Source organism: Pleurodeles waltl, chromosome 8 (assembly GCF_031143425.1).
Source record: "Pleurodeles waltl isolate 20211129_DDA chromosome 8, aPleWal1.hap1.20221129, whole genome shotgun sequence".
In the NCBI taxonomy this organism is placed as follows: domain Eukaryota; kingdom Metazoa; phylum Chordata; class Amphibia; order Caudata; family Salamandridae; genus Pleurodeles; species Pleurodeles waltl.
Genome location: NC_090447.1, coordinates 1,418,039,876 through 1,418,060,089, shown reverse-complemented (window position 1 = coordinate 1,418,060,089; position 20,214 = coordinate 1,418,039,876). Strand labels below are relative to the sequence as shown.

Below are 20,214 nucleotides of genomic sequence, written 5' to 3'. Positions count from 1 at the left end.
TCAGAAAAACAGTTTTGTACCCTATGCATTAGATCTATATTTTAAATAATGATGACTTTTGACACCTCTTCTTACAGCATGGGATTATTCAATCGAATTGTGTTATAATTTTCATATACAACATTTTTTGATTATATAACAACTATGTTCATCAGTAAATATTAAACTGCATTCCATTCAAAACAAGAGATACTAAATAATGATAGTGAACAGAACTTCTTACTATTAGAATATGGCATTTCAGCTTGAGTCCATCTATTTTGTGATTCCGTCGCCGTGAGCGAAGGATGGGTGAACTGCAATAGAATAATTTAGAGATCTGATTGCTATTGATGAAGTTGTGGAGTTGGCCTGGAGAATTATATAAATGAGTGTGCATATGTAATTATGCAAGTGTTTACTAAATGATGACTGAAATCGGGCTCCCATTGCGCCCGCTACCACAAGGGGTGGAGCGCTCGACTGGACGAGCGCGCCAGTCAAGCACAAAGTGGTCAGTCCACCAACGAATATCAACAGCGCTCCCTCAGGCCAGTTGCAAGTGTAGTTTATCAGGTAGACCTGGAGTTGACACTGCCCTGAGTGAGCGCTGTTCAGATTTGTTTGTCGTCCAAGATTGTGCCTATTAAAACTATTAGTAATGGGCAGATGGAAAAAGGCAGTAGTTGTGAGTCCCTTCTGGTTTAGATAATTTTAGGATACGTTTCTGGAAGTTATACAAAGACCGCAGAAAAATGGTTGTGCCTCTTTCCTCTTTATAGTGTGAATGTAATCCCACAGGCAGCAAGGTCAGTCTCTCTCAATTCAAAACGTTAAGCAAAGAGATGGCTATTGTATTGGACACTTCAACATTTTAATGCACAGGTGAATGTGATTCTGTTTCCGATCCACCAGGTGTGAAAGGCTCAGTATAAAGATATAGGAAGTACCAGTCAGCTCTGCAGAAGTTTAGAAACAGTTACAAGGTCAGCTTGCCAGGTTTATGAACTCAGAAGAGACTTAAAAGACTTTGTATGTGGAGGCGATACAGAACAGGACAGTGGAAACTACAAAATGATGGACAAATGCTTGCAGGGGATTATAGCTATGTACGCTGCACCAGACACTGGCAAAGTAGTGTAAAGATCTCCCCCATGGGTAAGCAGACGTCTAGCAACAGCTGTTGTTATAACTCCTTTGTTTCTGCTACAATCCACCACAAGCCTTTATCCCTGCAGCTTATTCATTTTCCTCCTTCATCGGTTCCCATCCCTTCTTCTATGTTATTGCTGCCTGCTTTTCTTACTAAGGCCTTCTTTAGAGTTTCACAGACAGGTTATACTTCATCAGGGTGAGGGGCAGTACACACTGTTGGCTAGACAGAGTACCCATCTGTCAAATTTAGAGATGTCCGCCAGCCCTGTGGATATCTGTAGTCAGTGGCAGGAACCCCTGTCACAGTGTTTCCTGTCAATGTGTTAAATGTTTGACGGATGGTACCAGTGACTAACTGGTGACTCTTTCTCTCTATTTTTCATTTTGCATAACATATATTAATCCTTATATCACGTGCACATACATAAAGTGTGATTTCCACGTTAAGATAGCCATAGTTAATGTGGGCCTCAGTTTATATGACTCATGCTAGTGTGAAAATCTGCTTTGGGTGGCTGCGTTCCTTCTCTGGTTTTACGAGGGAAACTGCAGTAGTTTGAGCTACAAATGTTACAAATATTTTGGTTTCTGTGAGAATGAATTACCTGTGTGCGTTCTGTAAGGAGTGAATAGTGAATTTTCACTCCTCTGTCTGGGACAAACTGACTGCGATGTATCATCCTGCAATTAGATATCTCTTGAAGGTTGTGTAGCTGAAACCTTCCATTGTGCGATGGATGAGAAGGGTGAAGCTACATTATCGAGAAATGCTGGGTCCTGATTAGCCTCATGTCCCTGAGAACCATAGTGGAGTGTTACAGCTTGTCCAGAATTTTATGTTTTAATTGTGCGTTGTGAGGGATGAAGGATGCTGAAGATGCTCTAAGGACGCTGTGGATGAGATGTGTTGACAGGAGTCTTCCTGCAGGGATTCCTCAGTTCTCGAAGATAGTGAGGGGGTCCTGGTTCCAGGGTCTACAGCCTATTAAGTCCTCTCTGATCTGGCCAAAGTCCAGCCACCACTGGACTACCAGTCATCTGTTGTTACAGTCCAATCCTTCCTGGGTTGATAACTCGCCTTCTGGGGGTTCCAGCAACTCTCTGACAGAACCCCTGGGTTAATTGAACTCAGGTGCAAAACTCTGCATTGTGGAGTGTGGCATCTGGCTATCCCAGGATGCACAATTCTGCCCACTTGCCAGAAGGCAAGACCCCTCTCTCTCTCTGTTCTGATCTCCCTAGCCCACCCCTGAGGTGTGGCTACCTCCGGGCTACACGGCCCTGGGGAAGCCATTTTGTAATTGTTTTTTCCTCTCTGCTCCTCTTTCCAGCCTGTCTGCCTAAACAATGGGGGAGCCCTCCTCCCTAGGGTGACACATCTGTCCTTCAAAGGTGAAGGCTGCTTTTTGGGGCTAACACCTAAGTGGCTTCCTGCAGGAGTAACACCTCCCTAGCCTGCAATCCCACACTATTCTCCTTCCTAAGGGTCATTGGCAAGTCTTTCCAGGAGGGCAGAAAGCTGCCTCATGGAACAGGCTCCATGTGTGCCCGAGATGGCACGAGTTTTAAAGGCAACAAAGAGACAGCTTTGCTCAAACTGCACACTGTAAAAATGTAAATTCATTTTAATAGAGATACAAGTCAGGCTTAATGTAACAAGTTGTTTGACAACTTGGAGTGCCCATGGTCCCACTGTTCAGGAGTTAGCAAAGCTGAGGGGTCAGTGTCTAATCCTGTACTTGTCAATTGAACAACCAAGTCTTAACACAATAAAACAGTAGTTTTGTGTGTTTACTGCCAGGACATTGAAAATACATGTCCTGCCTGTGTCATATGCTGCACCCTTCCTTAGGCCTCGATAGACCTGCTAGAGGGGTGACTTACAAAGATGTACATGGGAACTGGTGGGTTTGCCATGCCTTTAATGGCAAAGTCGAGCTAGCAGAGCACAACTGCTCTACCAGTCTGCAGTGGCAAACTGGGGGACTCTTTTTATTTGAGGGACCTCCAGGATGGCACAACCAGAGGTGCAAGCCCTGAGGTCCACCTCTAACTTACATGCCCTGGGTACGAGGGTATCATGTACTAGGGACTTACAGGTAAGTTAACCATTTCCAATTGGGTACAGCCAATTTGACAAGCACTTTAGGGTTAGGGCACAGGCACTGCGGTCTGATCAGCAGGCCTCAGTGCACTCTCAGAGTTGGAAAAACCAGCAGCATCAGTTGAAAACTTGGGGTAACCCTACAAAAGGAGGCATTTCTTTACAGTACATAAGTTCAGCTATAGGGACTGATTTAGATCTTTGCAGTGTTTCTGCCAATCCGCTGCAGACCAGAAATGACCAAGTCCACTGTGTTCCGCCCGCTGTATTTAGATCTATTGTGACTGAGATGAAGACTGCCACGATGGAGTGCTTTTCCTAGCCATCAGGCTGGCGGATTCCCGTGGACCCTATTTAGATATTCCTGCAAGTGGTGTACTGGTTGTGGATTTCTGACAGAGGGACAATGTTTCTGAACCCTGTGGACATCGGAAAATGGCATAGGCTATGGAAAAGAGGTAAGCCACACACACACACACACACACTGTACCTTAGCCATATGTGTCCCCCGCCATTATACACTACACAACACATACACACTTATACCATTTCCATTGCACCACAAAAGAACATGAACATGTTAGAAACACACATTGCATCCATGACACAACACACACACACACATTAACACTGCACCCACACACGACACAACTATCAACATGACTACACACTCATCTACACAAACACACACACACGCAAGCACAACTGCACGCATCAGAACAACAACCACCACACAACACTACTCACCTGAATTTTACACACAGCAACACAACATACACAACAACCTCAAACCCACATGCAAGTGGCACACATACAGTCACAACCACATCACCCACTCCAGCTCCGTCTGCCTCTACCAGCCAATTGCATTGCGCACACACATACACGTACTGACACATACAGAACTCGGGGCACAACATCACGGGTGCAGGTCCTCTTGCAATGGGCACACATGGACATAGTCGACGGGTGTGAATGTAACATCACTATGGTGTCAGTATTCATGCCAGCATTCACTTGGCAAGTAATACTGACACCACAAGGACAATTGTGTATGTGTGCAATATGTGTAATGTACCAGTGTGTTCCCATCCAGGTCCCACACAAATGTGTTCCTGACATATGCATGTCATAGTAATTCAAAAAATTAGTGTGACATATGTATGACTGCCGTCGTCCCACGCCCATATGAGGTGACAGCACAACATACGCAGCCAATGCAGGTTACCTACCTGTCAGTCAGGAGACGGGAAAGGACGGTTGTGTTTTCTAGAGGTCCAGTGGCAGCAGCGACAGAAGGTGTTGTCCAGTCAGGTCCTGTCAAAAACTGAAGCGGAATGGGGGGAAAAAAGGTAGGTTTGTACCTCATTTCCCCCTCCATCCACCAACTCAGGTGTGAAGGTCGGACCGTCACAGTTGGCTTGGCGGGAAGGCATTTCCAAATCTGGTGGTAAAGGTGGTTGGAGTCCCATCGCCAGCCCTAATTCTCATGGCAACTGGAGATTCTTGGCAGAGTTGGCAGGACTCGGACAGTCTCTCGCCTACAGACTCGCCAACATCATACATCCCCAAAGTGGTGGACTGGTTTTCTGACAGAAAAACGGCATTGGAACAATTACCGCCAAGATCTAAATCAGGCCCATAGTGTTTTGATTACCCCAAGATGTTTTAGAATAAGTATACATATAGAAATATTCAGGCTTTTCCAAGCTGAATGCTTATTAAGTTTAGAGTTTTGTTTGGAGGGAACATAGCAGTGTCACTCTGAATTATTAGTATGTTCCTCCCAGAAGTTATTACAATAATAACAGAGCATACAGTCACCAATTCTGTTCTCATCTATATCCCGGGGGACTGCAGTAAATCACCCTGCTGACATTACAACTGGCTCCTACCATGAGGTCTCCGTACAGAGATGGCTTGCATGAAATGCAATGTGCCATCTGCCAGGTGTAGTCCATGAATTCAATAAGCATGCAAGTATTATTTGGTCTTTCTGGAGAGCGCCAGCTAACTATCATGGTCAGTGGCTCTCTGAAAATCATAACATTTGTTTTATTGGGGTTAGTTCCTAACAACAGTGCGCCCACTGCCTATATTTGGAATATAGCATTGTTGTTAAAAAGGTATACCTGTTTCTTGTTTTTCAGGTAATGCTTAGAGAATTTAATGTACTGATATTGTTCCAAACTATACTAGTTATTTATGTACTAATTATTAAAAGTATATCCTTGATCATTAGTAAAATAATGTTGTAATGACTTTCTGTGAATTCCTGCCATGTGACTTTTTATTAATTCATGATTCGTCACTGATGGTTTTGGATGAGTTCAAATGGTTGTGTTCCCCACAATGAAAATTAAGTAAATACTACAATACCATCAGTTTTGTTTCACAGCTCAAGGTTTGGTATCAGAGAAGGGGCGTCCCTTCTCTAATACCGAATGCACATTCAAATAGGTGTGTTGCCTCATTTGCATGAGGGCATTCTTGATGCAAGTGCAGGAATCATCAGTTACTGTTGGACAGTAGCTACAATAGGGAGTGCCAATGAGACCTCCCTGGTGGTGATCGACAGTTTACATCCTCAGGGATAACGGAATTTGGCAAGGCGCATAAAGGTCCACCTCTACAGAACTTGAGGACTTGTCTGTTACATATTCATGAACTACAGCTGGGAGACAGACCCTTAAATTGTGCATGCACTGTGGGGGATTCAAGCTTGTGAAGGTTCTCTACTAATAAACACAGATAGCATTTGAACTTGGGAATAAGTAGAGAGGTGAGGATTTCTAATGAGGCTTTGCAATAGCTGTTGGTACCACTGCAGGACTCCATTCAGAGTTGTGCTTTGCATAGGAATCCCACAGTTCCAGACAAAGGAAAGTATGACTTCAGGCATTAGCTTCTCATTTCGGCTCAGGTGGAAGACTCAGGGGTTCTGGTTGAAGGAGGTGCGGTTGATCCTTCCTTAGATCACAGCTATGCTCAACTGACCATGGTCCTCCATTAGTTTATATTTTATATGCGTTTAATACCTCAGGAGGCACAGAAGCCTATGGATATACCCTCTGTCATCGGTGAGGGGACCTTTTAAGATTACGGTCACTGACTCGTGAACTCCTTCTTTCATTCGCTTAATCACTCACATAGCACAACTTATAATCAAACCTAAAATCATGAAGGTAAACCACATAAATACTGTTTGGTAGAAAGACTATAAAGCGCTTAATTTATGCAAAAGCAGGTACATCTCCAAGGAGTCAATATAGAGCACTATGGATTGTTTCAAGTTGTTTTATAGATAGCATTGTAGATAATCTACATGAATAAATTATATGGCTTGTATCATGCATGCTACCAATGGCGGCCCTCAACATTTTTGAACAGGTGCAGCGCTGAGGCGGTGATAGCACAGCACCTGGAGCGTGCACATTCAAAACCTTGTTGTTGAGGTTGCCACCTATGTGCCCGTATAAAGCCCAGCTACTCAGGATGTGGCTGGGCTGCTCCAATTAACACTGACCTATGATTTAAAGGCTAGTTCTGGATATGTGTGAAACTTGGGAATCTCACAATGTTGACATCAAATATCACCTAAGTGACAATGGTGTCAGAACTTACATATTCACTCACTCTATAGATTCCCTCCAGTGCATTATGCACCCGCTTCATAGATCTGTCTCTCGTCTGCATGTCACGCATGCCTTAACTGTACACTCTGTGAGTACTGAAAGCTTGTACTGGTCTTACCTGCTGGATCTGTTTTGCTGGGAAGGGAAAATTGCACTTACTGCCTTCAGTGAGAGTGGATAGGTTGCTTTGTTACTGCCATCCTTTACCAATTCTGTGAAGAAGCAAAATGTGCACTGCTGCTGCCTGACTTGTTTGTGTCCTGTGAAGAGGAAAACCTGCCTTACATTTGTTCTCTGCAGTAGATAAGCCTGCACTATTTGTGCCCAAAATGTACCTGTTCTATGCTACGACGAAAGAGTGTTTCCACAGCTGAATGACGCTTAAGAAGAAAAAGAGTATATATAGAATGCCTTTGCATACAAAGCTGTATGAATAGTTACTTTTCCACGATATTTGATTTGAAGTGCAGGTAGGCCTGAGGAAGATTCCTAATGCCACAGGAGTATTATTCAAGCTCCAAATCATGTTGATGCAAAATAGAAGCATGGTCCATTGCTCTACCCTCTATTTTTAATTTTATGGCAAGGAGACACAAGTAACACAATGTTAATATTGTTCTGTATGTTTAACAAAGGGGGATATATGTGGCAGACCTTTTGTCACCAGAGGAAGGTCACATTTCAGGTGTTGGTTGCTGTATTTAGGTGTTAAAATTATACTTAGGAGGTGAAGCCTTTCCTCCTACATTGTTAATATGTGTAAAAGGCATTGGCAAAACCAATAGCTCTGTGTTATGCAATTGGTATTGACTTTGCCAATGTCTTTAGGCATGCTGCATGGGTAAAAGAAAAGTTACAAAAAAAGTGCCACAATGCCTCCGTCGCTGGTGCTGCATACTAGCACTTTGTTTCATACGGAATGAGGCAAGCAAAGGCGGGAAAATGGGGTGAGGATACAAGCAAGCAATTAAGACAGGGAGGGATGAATGGGGAAGAAGCAATAGTACATCAGTCACAGAGCGAGCAGCGGATGGACACTAATCAAGTTAAAGCAATCTGTGCTTGTTAGAAAATGCACTCTGTCCTGTCAGAGGTAGTGCTCCGAATGATGACAGGAACTTGTCAGAAATAATTCTGCTATGAGGCATGGGCTAGGCAAGGGCTTGCTGCAGAGCACCAGCTCCCTCAAACCATCTTAGCTCGCCTAGCCTTCCCTTCCCACCTCCCACCTCCCACTCGTGATCCAACCGTCTTTTACTGTATATAAGGGCATTTAATTCAAAGGCCAAGATTGTGCATAGTCACCCCCAAGAGGCGTAGCCTGGTCAGTAAGACTGGGGTGGTGTGAGCGTCAGATTTGCCGACATTCAGGCTTGCATATAATGTTCAATACATTATAAGACAAGCAGGGTGTATGAAAGGGGCTTAAGGGGGAGCATAAGGGGAGAGGAATGCGGATTGCTAGGAGTACTAAGAGAGAAAACACAATATTTTGTAAAATAACCAATATTTTGAGGACTTTCAAAACAGAGATGGAGAGAGAATATGTCTGTTTTTGTTGTGTGTGTATGTAAAAATTCCTTGTGAAAACCAACCAGCATCTCACAATTCCTGACTGAAAGCACCTGTACCCAACTATTTATCCTAAAATGCATTTATAGGGAGGGTGTAACACTCAGCACCCCCTGAAACTACACCCCGGGTCACCCCACTGGTATTATAAAAAAAAAATATATGTTGCAAAGTAATGTTGCAGAATACATTGGCCGCGCAGTCAACAGCCTTATTTAAAAAAGAAAAGTTGTTAGAACTTTGAACAAGCATTGGCACAGCCAATAGATCTCGCCTTTTGGCCCTTATAAGTGTTTAGACACGCAGCATAGTATCCAGAGCACAGCAGCTATTTTGTTTTAGGTGTGTTGGCAATGTCTCTTGCTTTAGGCATTGAATGGACAACTTCTAACTTACACTGCCACTGAAACTGCAGATGAAGCTATAAAATATCATACTGAAGTAGAAAACACCTACACCGTGATGGATGCTGGTAAACACAACAAGACATGAGACACAAAATATAGATAATGAGGGGTGTCAGTTGGGTTACACATCCATGTAAATAGCAAAGAAAGGCACCAATATAGAAGCCAAGTGCTGGATAATAAACACATCGGAGACATCAGGTAAAGAACCATAAGAGAGCAGCAGAGTCTCAAAAGACTGCAGCAATAAAATCAGGGAAGGATGTGATTGGTTGAAGGATGTGTACCAACTTGCCATATCTGATTCCAGGAAACTGCACACTCTGGAAATGCTAGTTGGTTACAAGAGGGATGACATGAAAATAGAACAGAGAGCGAGCAAGAAGCACAAGTAAAGGAAAGAAAAATGTTAGAGGGAGCATAGATAGACAGATGGATAGTCATAAAGAGAGATAAATAACAGATAGATAGATAAGAGATAGATACATAACAGAGAGATAGATAACAGATAGAAAGACAGATAGACACATAAATACATAGACAGATAAGAGATAGATAACATAGATAAGAGATAGATAACAGATAGGCAGGCATATATATTAGATAGATAAGCATATAGATAGATAACAGATAGATAGGCAGAAAGGACTTCTGCCCATAGTGTACAACCACAGAGGGTAAACACTGTAGAAAGACATTGGTTTCAAATGAAAAGAGATAATCAATGTTATACACATGGATACAGTACCTACATATGTGGCATAATGGCTATAGCTGCTGACTTTGGAGCTGGGGACCTGGGTTTGAATCTCAGGGTCGACTCAACATCCTGTGTGGCAGACTTGGCATCCTTGGCGTGGTCTCCCCTAACTTTTTGCCTCTGTTTCCCAGGTTGTTGATGTATGCTGGACTCTGTTTTTGCTGTGGTTGTTACTCTGGGCACTTTACCACTGCTATCCAGTACTAAAGTGCAAGTGCTCCGTGGGCACTTTACCACTGCTATCCAGTACTAAAGTGCAAGTGCTCCAATGTAAAAGTTATGTGTAATTGGTTTTCCATGATTGGCATATTTGATTTACTAGTAAGTCCCTAGTACAGTGCACTAGAGGTGCCCAGCGCCTGTAAATCAAACGCTACTAGTGAGCCTGCAGCACTGGTTGTGCCACTCACGTTAGTAGCTCTGTAAACATGGCTCAGACCTGCCACTGCAGTGTCTGTGTATGCAGATTTAAACTGCCAGTTCGACTTGGCAAGTGTACCCATTTGCCAGGCCTAAACCTTCCCTTTTTCTACATATAAGGCACCCCTAAAGTAGGCCCTAGGTAGCCCCATGGGCAGGGTGCAGTGTCTGTTAAAGGTGGGACATGTACGTATGTGTTTTACATGTCCTGACAGTGAGATACTGTCAAATTTGGTTTTCACTGTTGCAATGCTCATCTCTCTCATAGGTTAATATGGGGGCTGCCTTTAAAAGTTATTAAAGCGCAGATTCCCTTTGGGAGCACATGGAAATATGGAGTTTAGGGTATTTGAGCTCACAATTTAAAAATACATCTTTTGGTAAAGTTTGTTTTTAAATTGTGTGATTGAAAATGCCACTTTTAGAAAGTAGGCATTTTCTTGCGTAAACCATTCTGTGGCTCTGCCTGTTTGTGGATTCCCTGTCTGGGTCAGTTTGACAGTTGGGTTGTTTTGCACCTCATATCCTGGTGAGCCATCTGAGCTGGAGGGGAGGAGTGGTCACTCACACGTGAATGGGCTGTGTCTGCCCTCACACAAAGCAGTCTCTAACCTCCTGGTGTGTGTCTGGGGCCGGCCTGGACAAGAAAGGATCGCACAGACACTTGAGACTTTACTTTGAAGTTTGACAGCTTCAAAGGCAGAAAGGGGTACAAGAAGAGCACCCGAAACCCCAGATTTTAGATTACTTCAAGGTTTCAAGAGGAACCTCTGCCTGGAGAAGAGCTGGAGAGTAGAGGAGAAGTGCTGCCCTGGCTTGCCACTGTGCTGGGCTATCCTGCAGTGGCTGCTTCTACATGCGCAATGGGACAGAGACTGGACTTTGTTGTATTCCTGCTTGAGAAGTGACTCCAAGGGCTTGTAGTAGAGCTTGCCTCCTGTTTTGAAGCCCCAAGGACAGCATAGGCTTCACCAACCAGACCTGGATCTACTTGCTGTGGACTCTAGCTTGCCAGAAGGTGCCATTCCAGTCCCTTGACCCCTGGAAGTGAATTCCTGGAGAAAAAACAGTCTAGCGATGCCGTGCAGCTTCGTGAAGGACGTCGCTGCCCAGAACCGGAACGCTGCTTGCCCCGAGGCTGTGGACCTCGCTGAACGTGAATCCGACGATTCTGTGAGCTGACGCAGTTACCCCGGAACCACGACGCCGCCTGCTCCAAGGCCGTGGACCTCGAAGAAATCTGACGACTCTGTAGGCCTCGTGTCGCTGCAACCGCTGATCCTGCCCGACTTCGCTGACACCGGAGTGTGGTAAGTCCGACGTCCGTGATGATCTAACGGCATTGCAGTGCCTGTGGCCTGTGACATCATCACGACCCCGTGCGGTCGCCCTGAAGCATTGTAACTCTGCCGGACTTCACATCTGCTAGAATCAAAGGACCAACTTCGCATCCAATGCCGTCTCACCTCCACCGCCCGGTAGAGAGGACCTGATGCCGCTGCACGACGCCACAGTCCTTCTGCCCTGTGGCACAAGAACCGACGCCGCATAGACACAGTGAAGCTGCTCTCCCCGATTCCATGCACCGGCCTGTTTTCTTTTTGTTCTTGAGGTACTGTACCTGTGGGTCGAACGACTCCGTGAATGGCGCCATTGGAGTCGCATTGTAGGAAACAACTCCGTTATGACACCGCATTTTACTAACTTGCAGTGTTTTTACCTGAAATCAGTGTTTTTTTGCTTTTAAGTGCTAAATTCGTATTTTTAACTGTATATTGTGGATTTGTATCGTATTTGGTCTTGTTTATTTAGATAAAATATTTAATATTTATCTAAACCCGTGTTGTGCCATTTTGCAGTGGTTCAGTATATTACTGTGTGTGTTGGCACAAATACTTAACACATTGTCTCTGAGTTAAGCCTGCCTGCTTGTGCCAAGCTGCCAAGGGGGTGAGTGGGAGTTAACTGAGTGTGATTCTCCTTTACCCTGACTAGAGTTGAGGGTCCTTGCTTGGACGGGGTAACCTGACTGCCAACCAAAGACCTAATTTCTAACACTGTGATTCTGTGCAAATCACTTAATCTCCCTGTGCCCACCAAAAAATGAATGTGTACTTTTGTAACGTAACTGGGGCATACGTAAAGTGCTCAGCTCCAATACCTTCAGGTTGAGTTTGCGCTGTAAAAATCTGCAAAGAAAATAAAGAACTAGAGCCCGCTAGCAACTCGTAGCATGTGCAAGCACTGTGCACCATGCTGCTACAGGAATCAGCTTTACAAATGAGCAGCATACTAAATTTGTAGGTGAATTATTTAGTGTCTGAGCTACTGATCACCTTGATGCATGTTTTTACAAGACTGCAGGGATCCAAAAATATATTGGCATCTTGGTTGTTGTTTCATTCAGTGAATGCACAGCAAATGTGACCAGATAATAAGATTTACAGCCCTGTTTACAGGAAAGCCCGGAAAAGACTAGAGCTCCAGATGAAAGATTAAAGTAGTTCCTGAAGAGATCTGAAAATGGTGAGGCAGTGTATTTATATAGTACTCGATCCGATCTCCATGGGAGGACACAAAAAAGAAAAAGCTGGGGCAAAGAGGAAGGACTGCCCATTAGCAAGCAAGGATCTTTAAAGGACACTGACATAGACAAATGACAATCACTGGGTGGAGCTGAACCTCACAAAGCATATACAACAAGTCGCTAAGCGACAGCACAAGCACTGTCTAGGCTCGACCTAAAAATAGTAGAAAACAGTAACTTAAACATCAATTTGTATAAAAGAGGTTGATGCAGTAGCACTGAGGTACACAAAGATGGTGACATGAGTACTGGTAAGAGTTTCAATTTCTTAGACTTTTCTGGTTCTTATGACAGAGCTACAAAAAATAACTAGAGAAAATATGGTCCTGCAGCTTAGTACATTGGCTGTCGAAGCATGAACCTGAGCTTACTTAAGTAAACTGTGTGATCCTTTGTAAATCTTGTTACCTGCCTACACCTGGATTTTTATTGGTTTAAATTGTGAGTGCTTAAAAAAATGCTAACTCCACATCTCACTGCTGAATAAATTGTACACACCTCCAACTGGACACTTAAAACTGAAAAACTGGACTGAGCATCTTGGTCAAAACCGTAGGGTTTTCATGCTGCATGTAGCAGGTTTGAATCTTCCATGCACAAGAAGCCACAATTTAGACATTCCTGGATCCCACAACCTCAGGTGTTCACCAGAAAGGTGTTGTTCCTAAAGCTCCAGCTGGCCTCTTATGTGGTTGTGCTCTATTGATGTCTGTGGCGGTCATATTGCCTGAGAGGGGGAGACTAACAGGAAGAGTTTCTGACTTATTATTTACTTCTAAAATCCTTTTACACATGTGGTTTTAGGCCATCATGAATCTAAAAATTGCTCAAGGATATCTTTCTGTTTAATAAATAGTAGAACTACTTGTTGAAAGGCTGCTGATGGCCCTTTTATTATCCATATCAAGCAGGGTTAGGACGTCAAGCAATGACAGAGGAAGAAGGGAGGGTACAGGCAAGCAACAAGGACAGGTAGGGGTGAGGGGCAAGAAGCAATAGCACCTCAATCACAACCCAAGCAGTGAATGGGCACAAATCAAGTTGAATGAGTCTGTGTTTGGTCAATACACCACAGAAAGAAAAAGAAGTGACACCCGGCTCCAAGCCCTTTATAGGAAACAATACCCAACCCATTGGACAGCGCATGTGCTGTCAGCAGCAAGACCAGTTAGAAAATGTTGAAGTAATACTGCTTCAAAAGGTGCCACACTATGCTGCCTAATGTGCCTTTTCTTACGGCATAATCAAGAAAACCTTTCCACACAATCCTCCCTTGCTCCATAATTCGAGTTGCACTGGTCATAGTGCACTTTACAGATTAGTGAAATGGAAAATAAAATTGTGTTCCTGTCTTTTTTCTTGAGGGTTAAACAGCCCAGTGGGTGAGGCAGCAGAGACAGCCTTTCTAATGCAAAAAGGAGCATGTCACTGGTAGTGCACACCGGGGCTGCTCCCTTATCATGCAACCAATCTCGCCGCTGTGTCCTGTACTCTTTGCAAGCACTAGCTCTGGATAGCAGTGAGGGCAGCGCAGAGACCGTTGTAACCAAGATGTGAAGTTACTTCTGCTGCTGTTAACCTTGTTGTGTGTTTTTATGAGAGAAAAAGGAGAACAGGATTTAGTTAGCGTCCTAATCAGCCGAAAGCAACTCCCAGTAGCGGCTCCAATTTGTACTTTCGGGGACTTCTTGGCTTCCAAAGAAAGCCAAGGTCTTCACCTCTAAATACGAAGAGACTGTACAAGGAGCTCTGGGTGCGTATTGCCGAGAGGCCAGCACGTCCCCTAGAAGCAAAAACAATGAGTTCCCTTTCGGGATATTTCACCGAAGAAACCTATTTCGTATTTGTATCCAGAGTGCCGCTATGTAGGAATACACAACATAACGAGTCAGGTTTCCTGCTGGTTGCAGCTACTTGGGTGAAGATTACTCCAAAGTGAATGAGCCGGAGTTAGGCCTGAGTAGCATCCCCGTTACTACCACAGGAGGCAGCAGTGTGTTTATTGACGGAAAATACCTCGAGCATGGAAATATGTTATCAAAATAATCATTTGGAGAGGAGAAGATGTACTTGAGTAAATGAAATACCAAGGTGTTAAGGACAAAAATATTTTTAAATATAAAAATATTCTACTCTGCTTGTGAAATGGGCATCTAATCACTGCTTTCAAAAGGTCTTCTCAAAGGACGTACCTTGTGTGATTCTATGAAGAACCACCGTTTCGAGATTCAAGTCCACAGAGCAATCATCCGTCCGTCCGTCCATCAATCCAGCCATCCATCATTGGGTTATCGTTCTACACAATGTCACTTCACCGTCACAGACCCTTACTTAGGGACCTACCTTCATAGCTCTGCCCTGCATCGTGCCGTGCTGGATTCATCACTTGCTCCTGAAGATGCTTGGATTGATGTTGGCTGTTGGACACCATGGAGTTGGGGTAATGCCAGGGACATTCTCCACTTGTCTGCAGGGTACTCAGTAAAAACCGAGCTACTTCACAAGGTGCTCCTTGAGCCTGTCCAAACCTGGGGGACAGCATTTGTTTTTTGCTGCTGAGTGCATGGGAGTCCACGGGGAAATGTCCATAGTGGTAAGGGAATGGTAACCCATAAGAAGGGGTGTATACTAGGTCGCTGTTCTCTGAGTGGAAGCTCTGTTCTTGGGTAGGGGTGGTGCTCGCCGTGGGGCTGGATCTCCAGTTTCCAGATTGGCCACTTTCCAGTTTGTCTCCTTGGAATGAGCTGTATTGCTAATTAAATAAAATGGAAGAGTCAAATGTGGAAAGTATTTAGTAGAAAAGTTTTAAAATTATATTTATCAACTATCAAAGGCAGTCATAAACTTATAGGTGAGTAACAGACTATTACGTAATCAATAGGAAATGGTTTTCATACAATGACAGCAGTGATAACCTGAAGGCAACAGAATTAACACACTAAAAGACATCATATCCTATGACCAGTAAGAATCGCTCAATATGCTGATGCCCCTGCATTAGCTGTAAGTCAACTAATCGGAATTTCCCTGCAACACTCCAGAAAAACAGGGCCATGGATTGCCACATGGGCCAGTCAAAGTCCTGTAAGCTGGAAACATTTTTCATTGTGTGAGACAGAAGAGGTGGCTTCTGATGGGGCAGACCCTGGATATGGGGGTGTGGCTTTCAGGAAGTAGCTTCCATTGAGGGACATCGGAGGGGGTGGGTCTCGAAAGGATGGTAGCCACTCCTAACCTGGCCAAAAAAACAGAAGGCCTTGAAGGTACCTCCCGTGGGTCATTCGGAGGCTGTAAAATCTGAAATGGATTTCAAATATAGACCCTCCACGTATGAACTGGAAACTCATTCAGAGTAAGGGTTTCCACCTCACCTGATATTTGTTGTGTGATCGGCTCTTCACTGGGTGACTCTGTAAAGAGACCCAATATCATGTGACACAAGGTCGCACTGTGTGATTTGGCATGTGTGTAGTTAGGATTTTTGGATGGGTATTGCATTTTCTGGCAAATTCAGATAGGGTGGTGCAGAGGTGTCACATCTCTCAAGCACCCTGAAGAAGTGCAGGAGTGGGAGGAAAGCAGTGCTTGATGCTTCTTGTCTAAATGTGGTATCTTGCCTACATGTGGTTTCTCTTCAACAAAGAGCACTTTGACCACCAGGAAACTACCAATACCACTGCCTTTTCGGAGAATGAATGTCAATAGTCCTTTGACTTGATCAAAACAAAATCTATTCTGCACATTTCTTGCACTTGCTTGTGTAAGGTATCTGACCCTCTTATCTGTCATCATTAATATGATTATCAGTAGTTCCATAATAGTTGGGCAAACACGCACTATCCTGAAGAACACACTTTTATCAACTTAATTGAATAAGAATCACCCCTCTTTTGTGAATTGAGTAAATTTGACTTGAATTGCACATTGATTTAGCATTATTAAAGAATTTAATTGGGAGCTTTGAGAGTTCTAATATGAAGCACTGTTCATTCATGCTTGCTTTCACTGACAAATTTGGATTTGTCTTTGTAAATGCATCTTTTAAAAGGCTTATGGCCAAATAGTGCAATTTCTGGCCCCAAGTGGTTATGAAGAATATGATCCTTCACCAGGCGTCACTAATTTATCAGGTTCTGTTTTATCTAGTAAGACGGAAGCTCATGTATGGGCAGATTCTCTACAAATTTTTCAAATCTTCAACAACATTTTCATCCCTGATATAATATACACATTTTTTGCAAATTCTCGTACAATTCGAGCAGGACTCCAGGGATCTGCAAAATTTGCTTTTTTTTCATATGCGTACATATTTACACTAGCATAACTGCACATGGGCCATATTTATCAATGTGTAAACGCTCTGCAAAAGTGCGTTTGCGTAGGCTAGATCTTTTTTCCTCTTCTGATGGGCAGAATCGTTTTTTTCCATACTCCCAATAATTCTGTGGGTTGTCTCTGCCCATTCTTGCCACAGAAGTGGGGTTACTCCTCACAGCAAGAAGCATAAGGCCCTGATTATATCCAGGGTAAGATAAGGCTTTGCAAATGTTTGTGAGTATCAACAAATTCGCTAGTTTGCGGGTGTTTGCTTATTTTATGAACATTTCCACCCTGGAAAGCCACTCTGTCCATGGGAGCAGATTTACTCCAGTGTACTATTACACAAAACTAATTTACATATGAATTGGTTTACAGTTCAAATTTCCCATTTTGTGGATTGCAAAAGACCAACATTGCAATTACATTCAGTCATGTCATTAGTAGTGCTGTAATACTTAAAGAACACTGCCTATTCCCTTCATAATACACATTGCCTATTGCTTGACTCAACTGGATCCCCATTGCTTTTGAGAACAGTTAAAGCTGCTTATAATGTGGTATAAAACTGAAGCTAATTCTGAGCAGACTCTGAGGCCCATATTTATACTTTTTTAGCGCCGCATTTGCGCCGCTTTTTGACGCAAAAACGGCGCTAAAAAAGTATAAATACGGGCCTGAGTTCGGGTGATTGACTGCTTCCGCCGATCTGGTACTGGAGAAATGGTCCACGGCAGTCAAATTGAGGTTAGAGGCAACCATTACCTGCGGGTATGGCGTTGACCTTGGCTTCGTTTTCCCTTTGCTGCTTTTGGGTTTAATTGGCTTTCGTGTTTCTTGTGAGGTAGGAAGTGAGGATCTGCATAAAAACTGAGTCTTTGAGCCAGTGACCTGTTCCAGTGATAGCTGAAGTTCCTTGTACTCAATATCTCTGTGAAGAGGAAGGACAACATGATATGCCATTTTAGAGCCTCCATAAGGAGACATATTTTTTTTAAAAAACAAATACGTGACATACACATACAGTAGGATTGTGACCACTCTATTTCAGACAAATATCTTCTTAAGCTCAGGACTCTTCAGCCATTGGCTTGAGCCATTTATAAACACAGGATCATCCATGTGGAGTATTTTAGTCTCACTGTTTGCTCTTTAGGTGTATTGTTCTGCCTTCACTGGGATGCATGGTCAACTATTTTAAATCTAAAAAGTATGGTCAATAACCAAATATTCAGTACAAAACACTCCTCTCCCCTACCGCATAGGGCTGATTAGACCAGCTGGGATTTAAACCTGTAACTATGATGTCAAACACAGAGCCCTGCAGTGGATGCATTAATATGCTGAGATGAATTTCGCACTGGTGAGCCCCCTAGCACAACAAATACTTATTTTCGAAGAAAAAGATAATCATTTTATGCGCTTGGAGAAGACAGCGACTAATAGCAGTGCCTAAAGTGGGGTAGCACAAAAAATGTAGATAGTTTTGAAAGAAAGTAGATTGGATCATCAGAAGAAAAACAGATGCATGTGCATAACTGCTGTTGCAGGCCTTATAACTGCCATATAACCCTAGGTCATGTACAACAAGCTCTCCGGAAATTAAATCTACAAGTCCCAGAATACAAACTCTTGAGAGGATAAGCTGAGATTGGCTGAACATAATGACTTATTTTTTAAATCTTAAACGTACAGATGCAGCCTGAACGGAGGAGCTGAGAAATGGAAGCACTGTACAATTGTATTTTGTAGGTTTGCGCCACTTTTGCGTGAAAAAAATGACGCAAATGTGGCGCTAAAAAAGTGTAAATATGTGCCTGAGTGTGTGTGATGAAGAAGCAGCCAGCAGAGGACTGTTGGCTTGTGTGACATTAATATACCATGCCTACATCATGTTTAAAGCAGGGGTGGCCAGAATTCGCAGTTACATAAAAAGTCAGTGAGATTTTGCGGATTTCCGCCATCTGGCGGACAATAAGTACTTTGTACCAGTGGCGTGAGCAGCGCTGAAAAATCAGAGTGAACGGCACCACGAGGTGCCCAAGAGCGCACCGCCATTCGAGTTGATTTTGCTGCTACTGGAGTAGGCAATCTACCTGGGCACCAGCAAATCTACTCGAGAACCCTCTGACCGCAACTGCCAGCACTGGAAAGTCACACCCGGGGACGCCAAATCTTGCTCGCCAGGTCGTGTTACTGGAGCCTCGCAGAAAAAACATTCTGCCGCGTGACGACTGGCGGAATTTGGCTGGAACTCCTTGTTACAAGAGTAATGTAGAGTGGCCAAATTCTGCCAATTCCCCTGATGGAAAGAATTATTCTGCCCATCCCCAGGTTAAAGCTAAACGATCTTAAACATGGGTATTGGTGGCGAATTTCATAGCATTTGACGCATAAAGCACATGAATATGATTCCATATTAACATCTATGGGAAAGCAATATGCCGCCTTTAGGTTGTTATACTTACGTCAGGACATAATTGACACTCACAATGCAGTGAGGCCTGGAGGAGCGGCTGTTGTGCACGATGGTGGCGTAGCTCTGCACCCACACCCAGCCGCCATGCTTGGACAGCAGCCTGTAGTACTTGGTGGTCACTTGACCTTTCACCAACACTGGAAACGGAGTTCAAAATACACCGGAAGCTGTTACTTGTTGACAGACACGTTGTTTTCCAAAACACGTTTAATTATACTCTATATTATTTTAACTATCTATTTGCTGAAAATACACGGAAGACACATTGCACCTATTGGTATACAATAAGGTTTTTTTTATGGCAATTTTCAATTATAGTTCACATTCGCCCTGTACCTTCCTGAAATTGTATTTTTTTTATAAACAGAGGAGTCACCTGATAAGAATTCACAACAGTAGCCTCTTTATTTAACTTCATGCCATATGCTCAGCTGGATGATGCTTCACAATGACGTTTCCTACGAGCCACTTGTGTGTGAAGAGTTTGCCACCTTAGAGTTCGTCCTTTTTTACCACTTGAGTGACTAGCCACCAAAACATTAAACGAAATCATTCTATTCCTCATGCCAATAAGGATTCAGGGTCCGATATAGAGTAGGGTGGTATTAATAGGGCGTCTACCACAAGGTGGCTGATTTTCCATCTGCACCTGCTATGGTCCACCCACCTTGCTTGGAATCCTGCTATGGTGGAGACTACTATGGTCCCCCTTCGTGTCATCCAAAGATCGGAGGGAACTCCTTTAGGAGGCGGCAGCTCAGCAGCCGGCTGTCAAGCCACTGATCTGCCACAATGTGTG

At 43.6% G+C, this 20,214-nt stretch overlaps 1 protein-coding gene across 1 annotated transcript in view; it reads right to left on the bottom strand.

The window, feature by feature from the left end:
* Window positions 1-20,214, bottom strand: part of SIM2 (SIM bHLH transcription factor 2) — a 285,872-nt gene that overhangs the window by 5,990 nt on the left and 259,668 nt on the right. The window contains exons 8-10 of the mRNA XM_069202534.1: window positions 19,405-19,552; window positions 17,702-17,867; window positions 14,963-15,371 (exon numbers count right to left, since the gene is read on the bottom strand). Coding sequence (XP_069058635.1) covers window positions 14,963-15,371; window positions 17,702-17,867; window positions 19,405-19,552 — 723 coding nt within the window. The remainder of the gene's footprint in view (window positions 1-14,962; window positions 15,372-17,701; window positions 17,868-19,404; window positions 19,553-20,214) is intronic.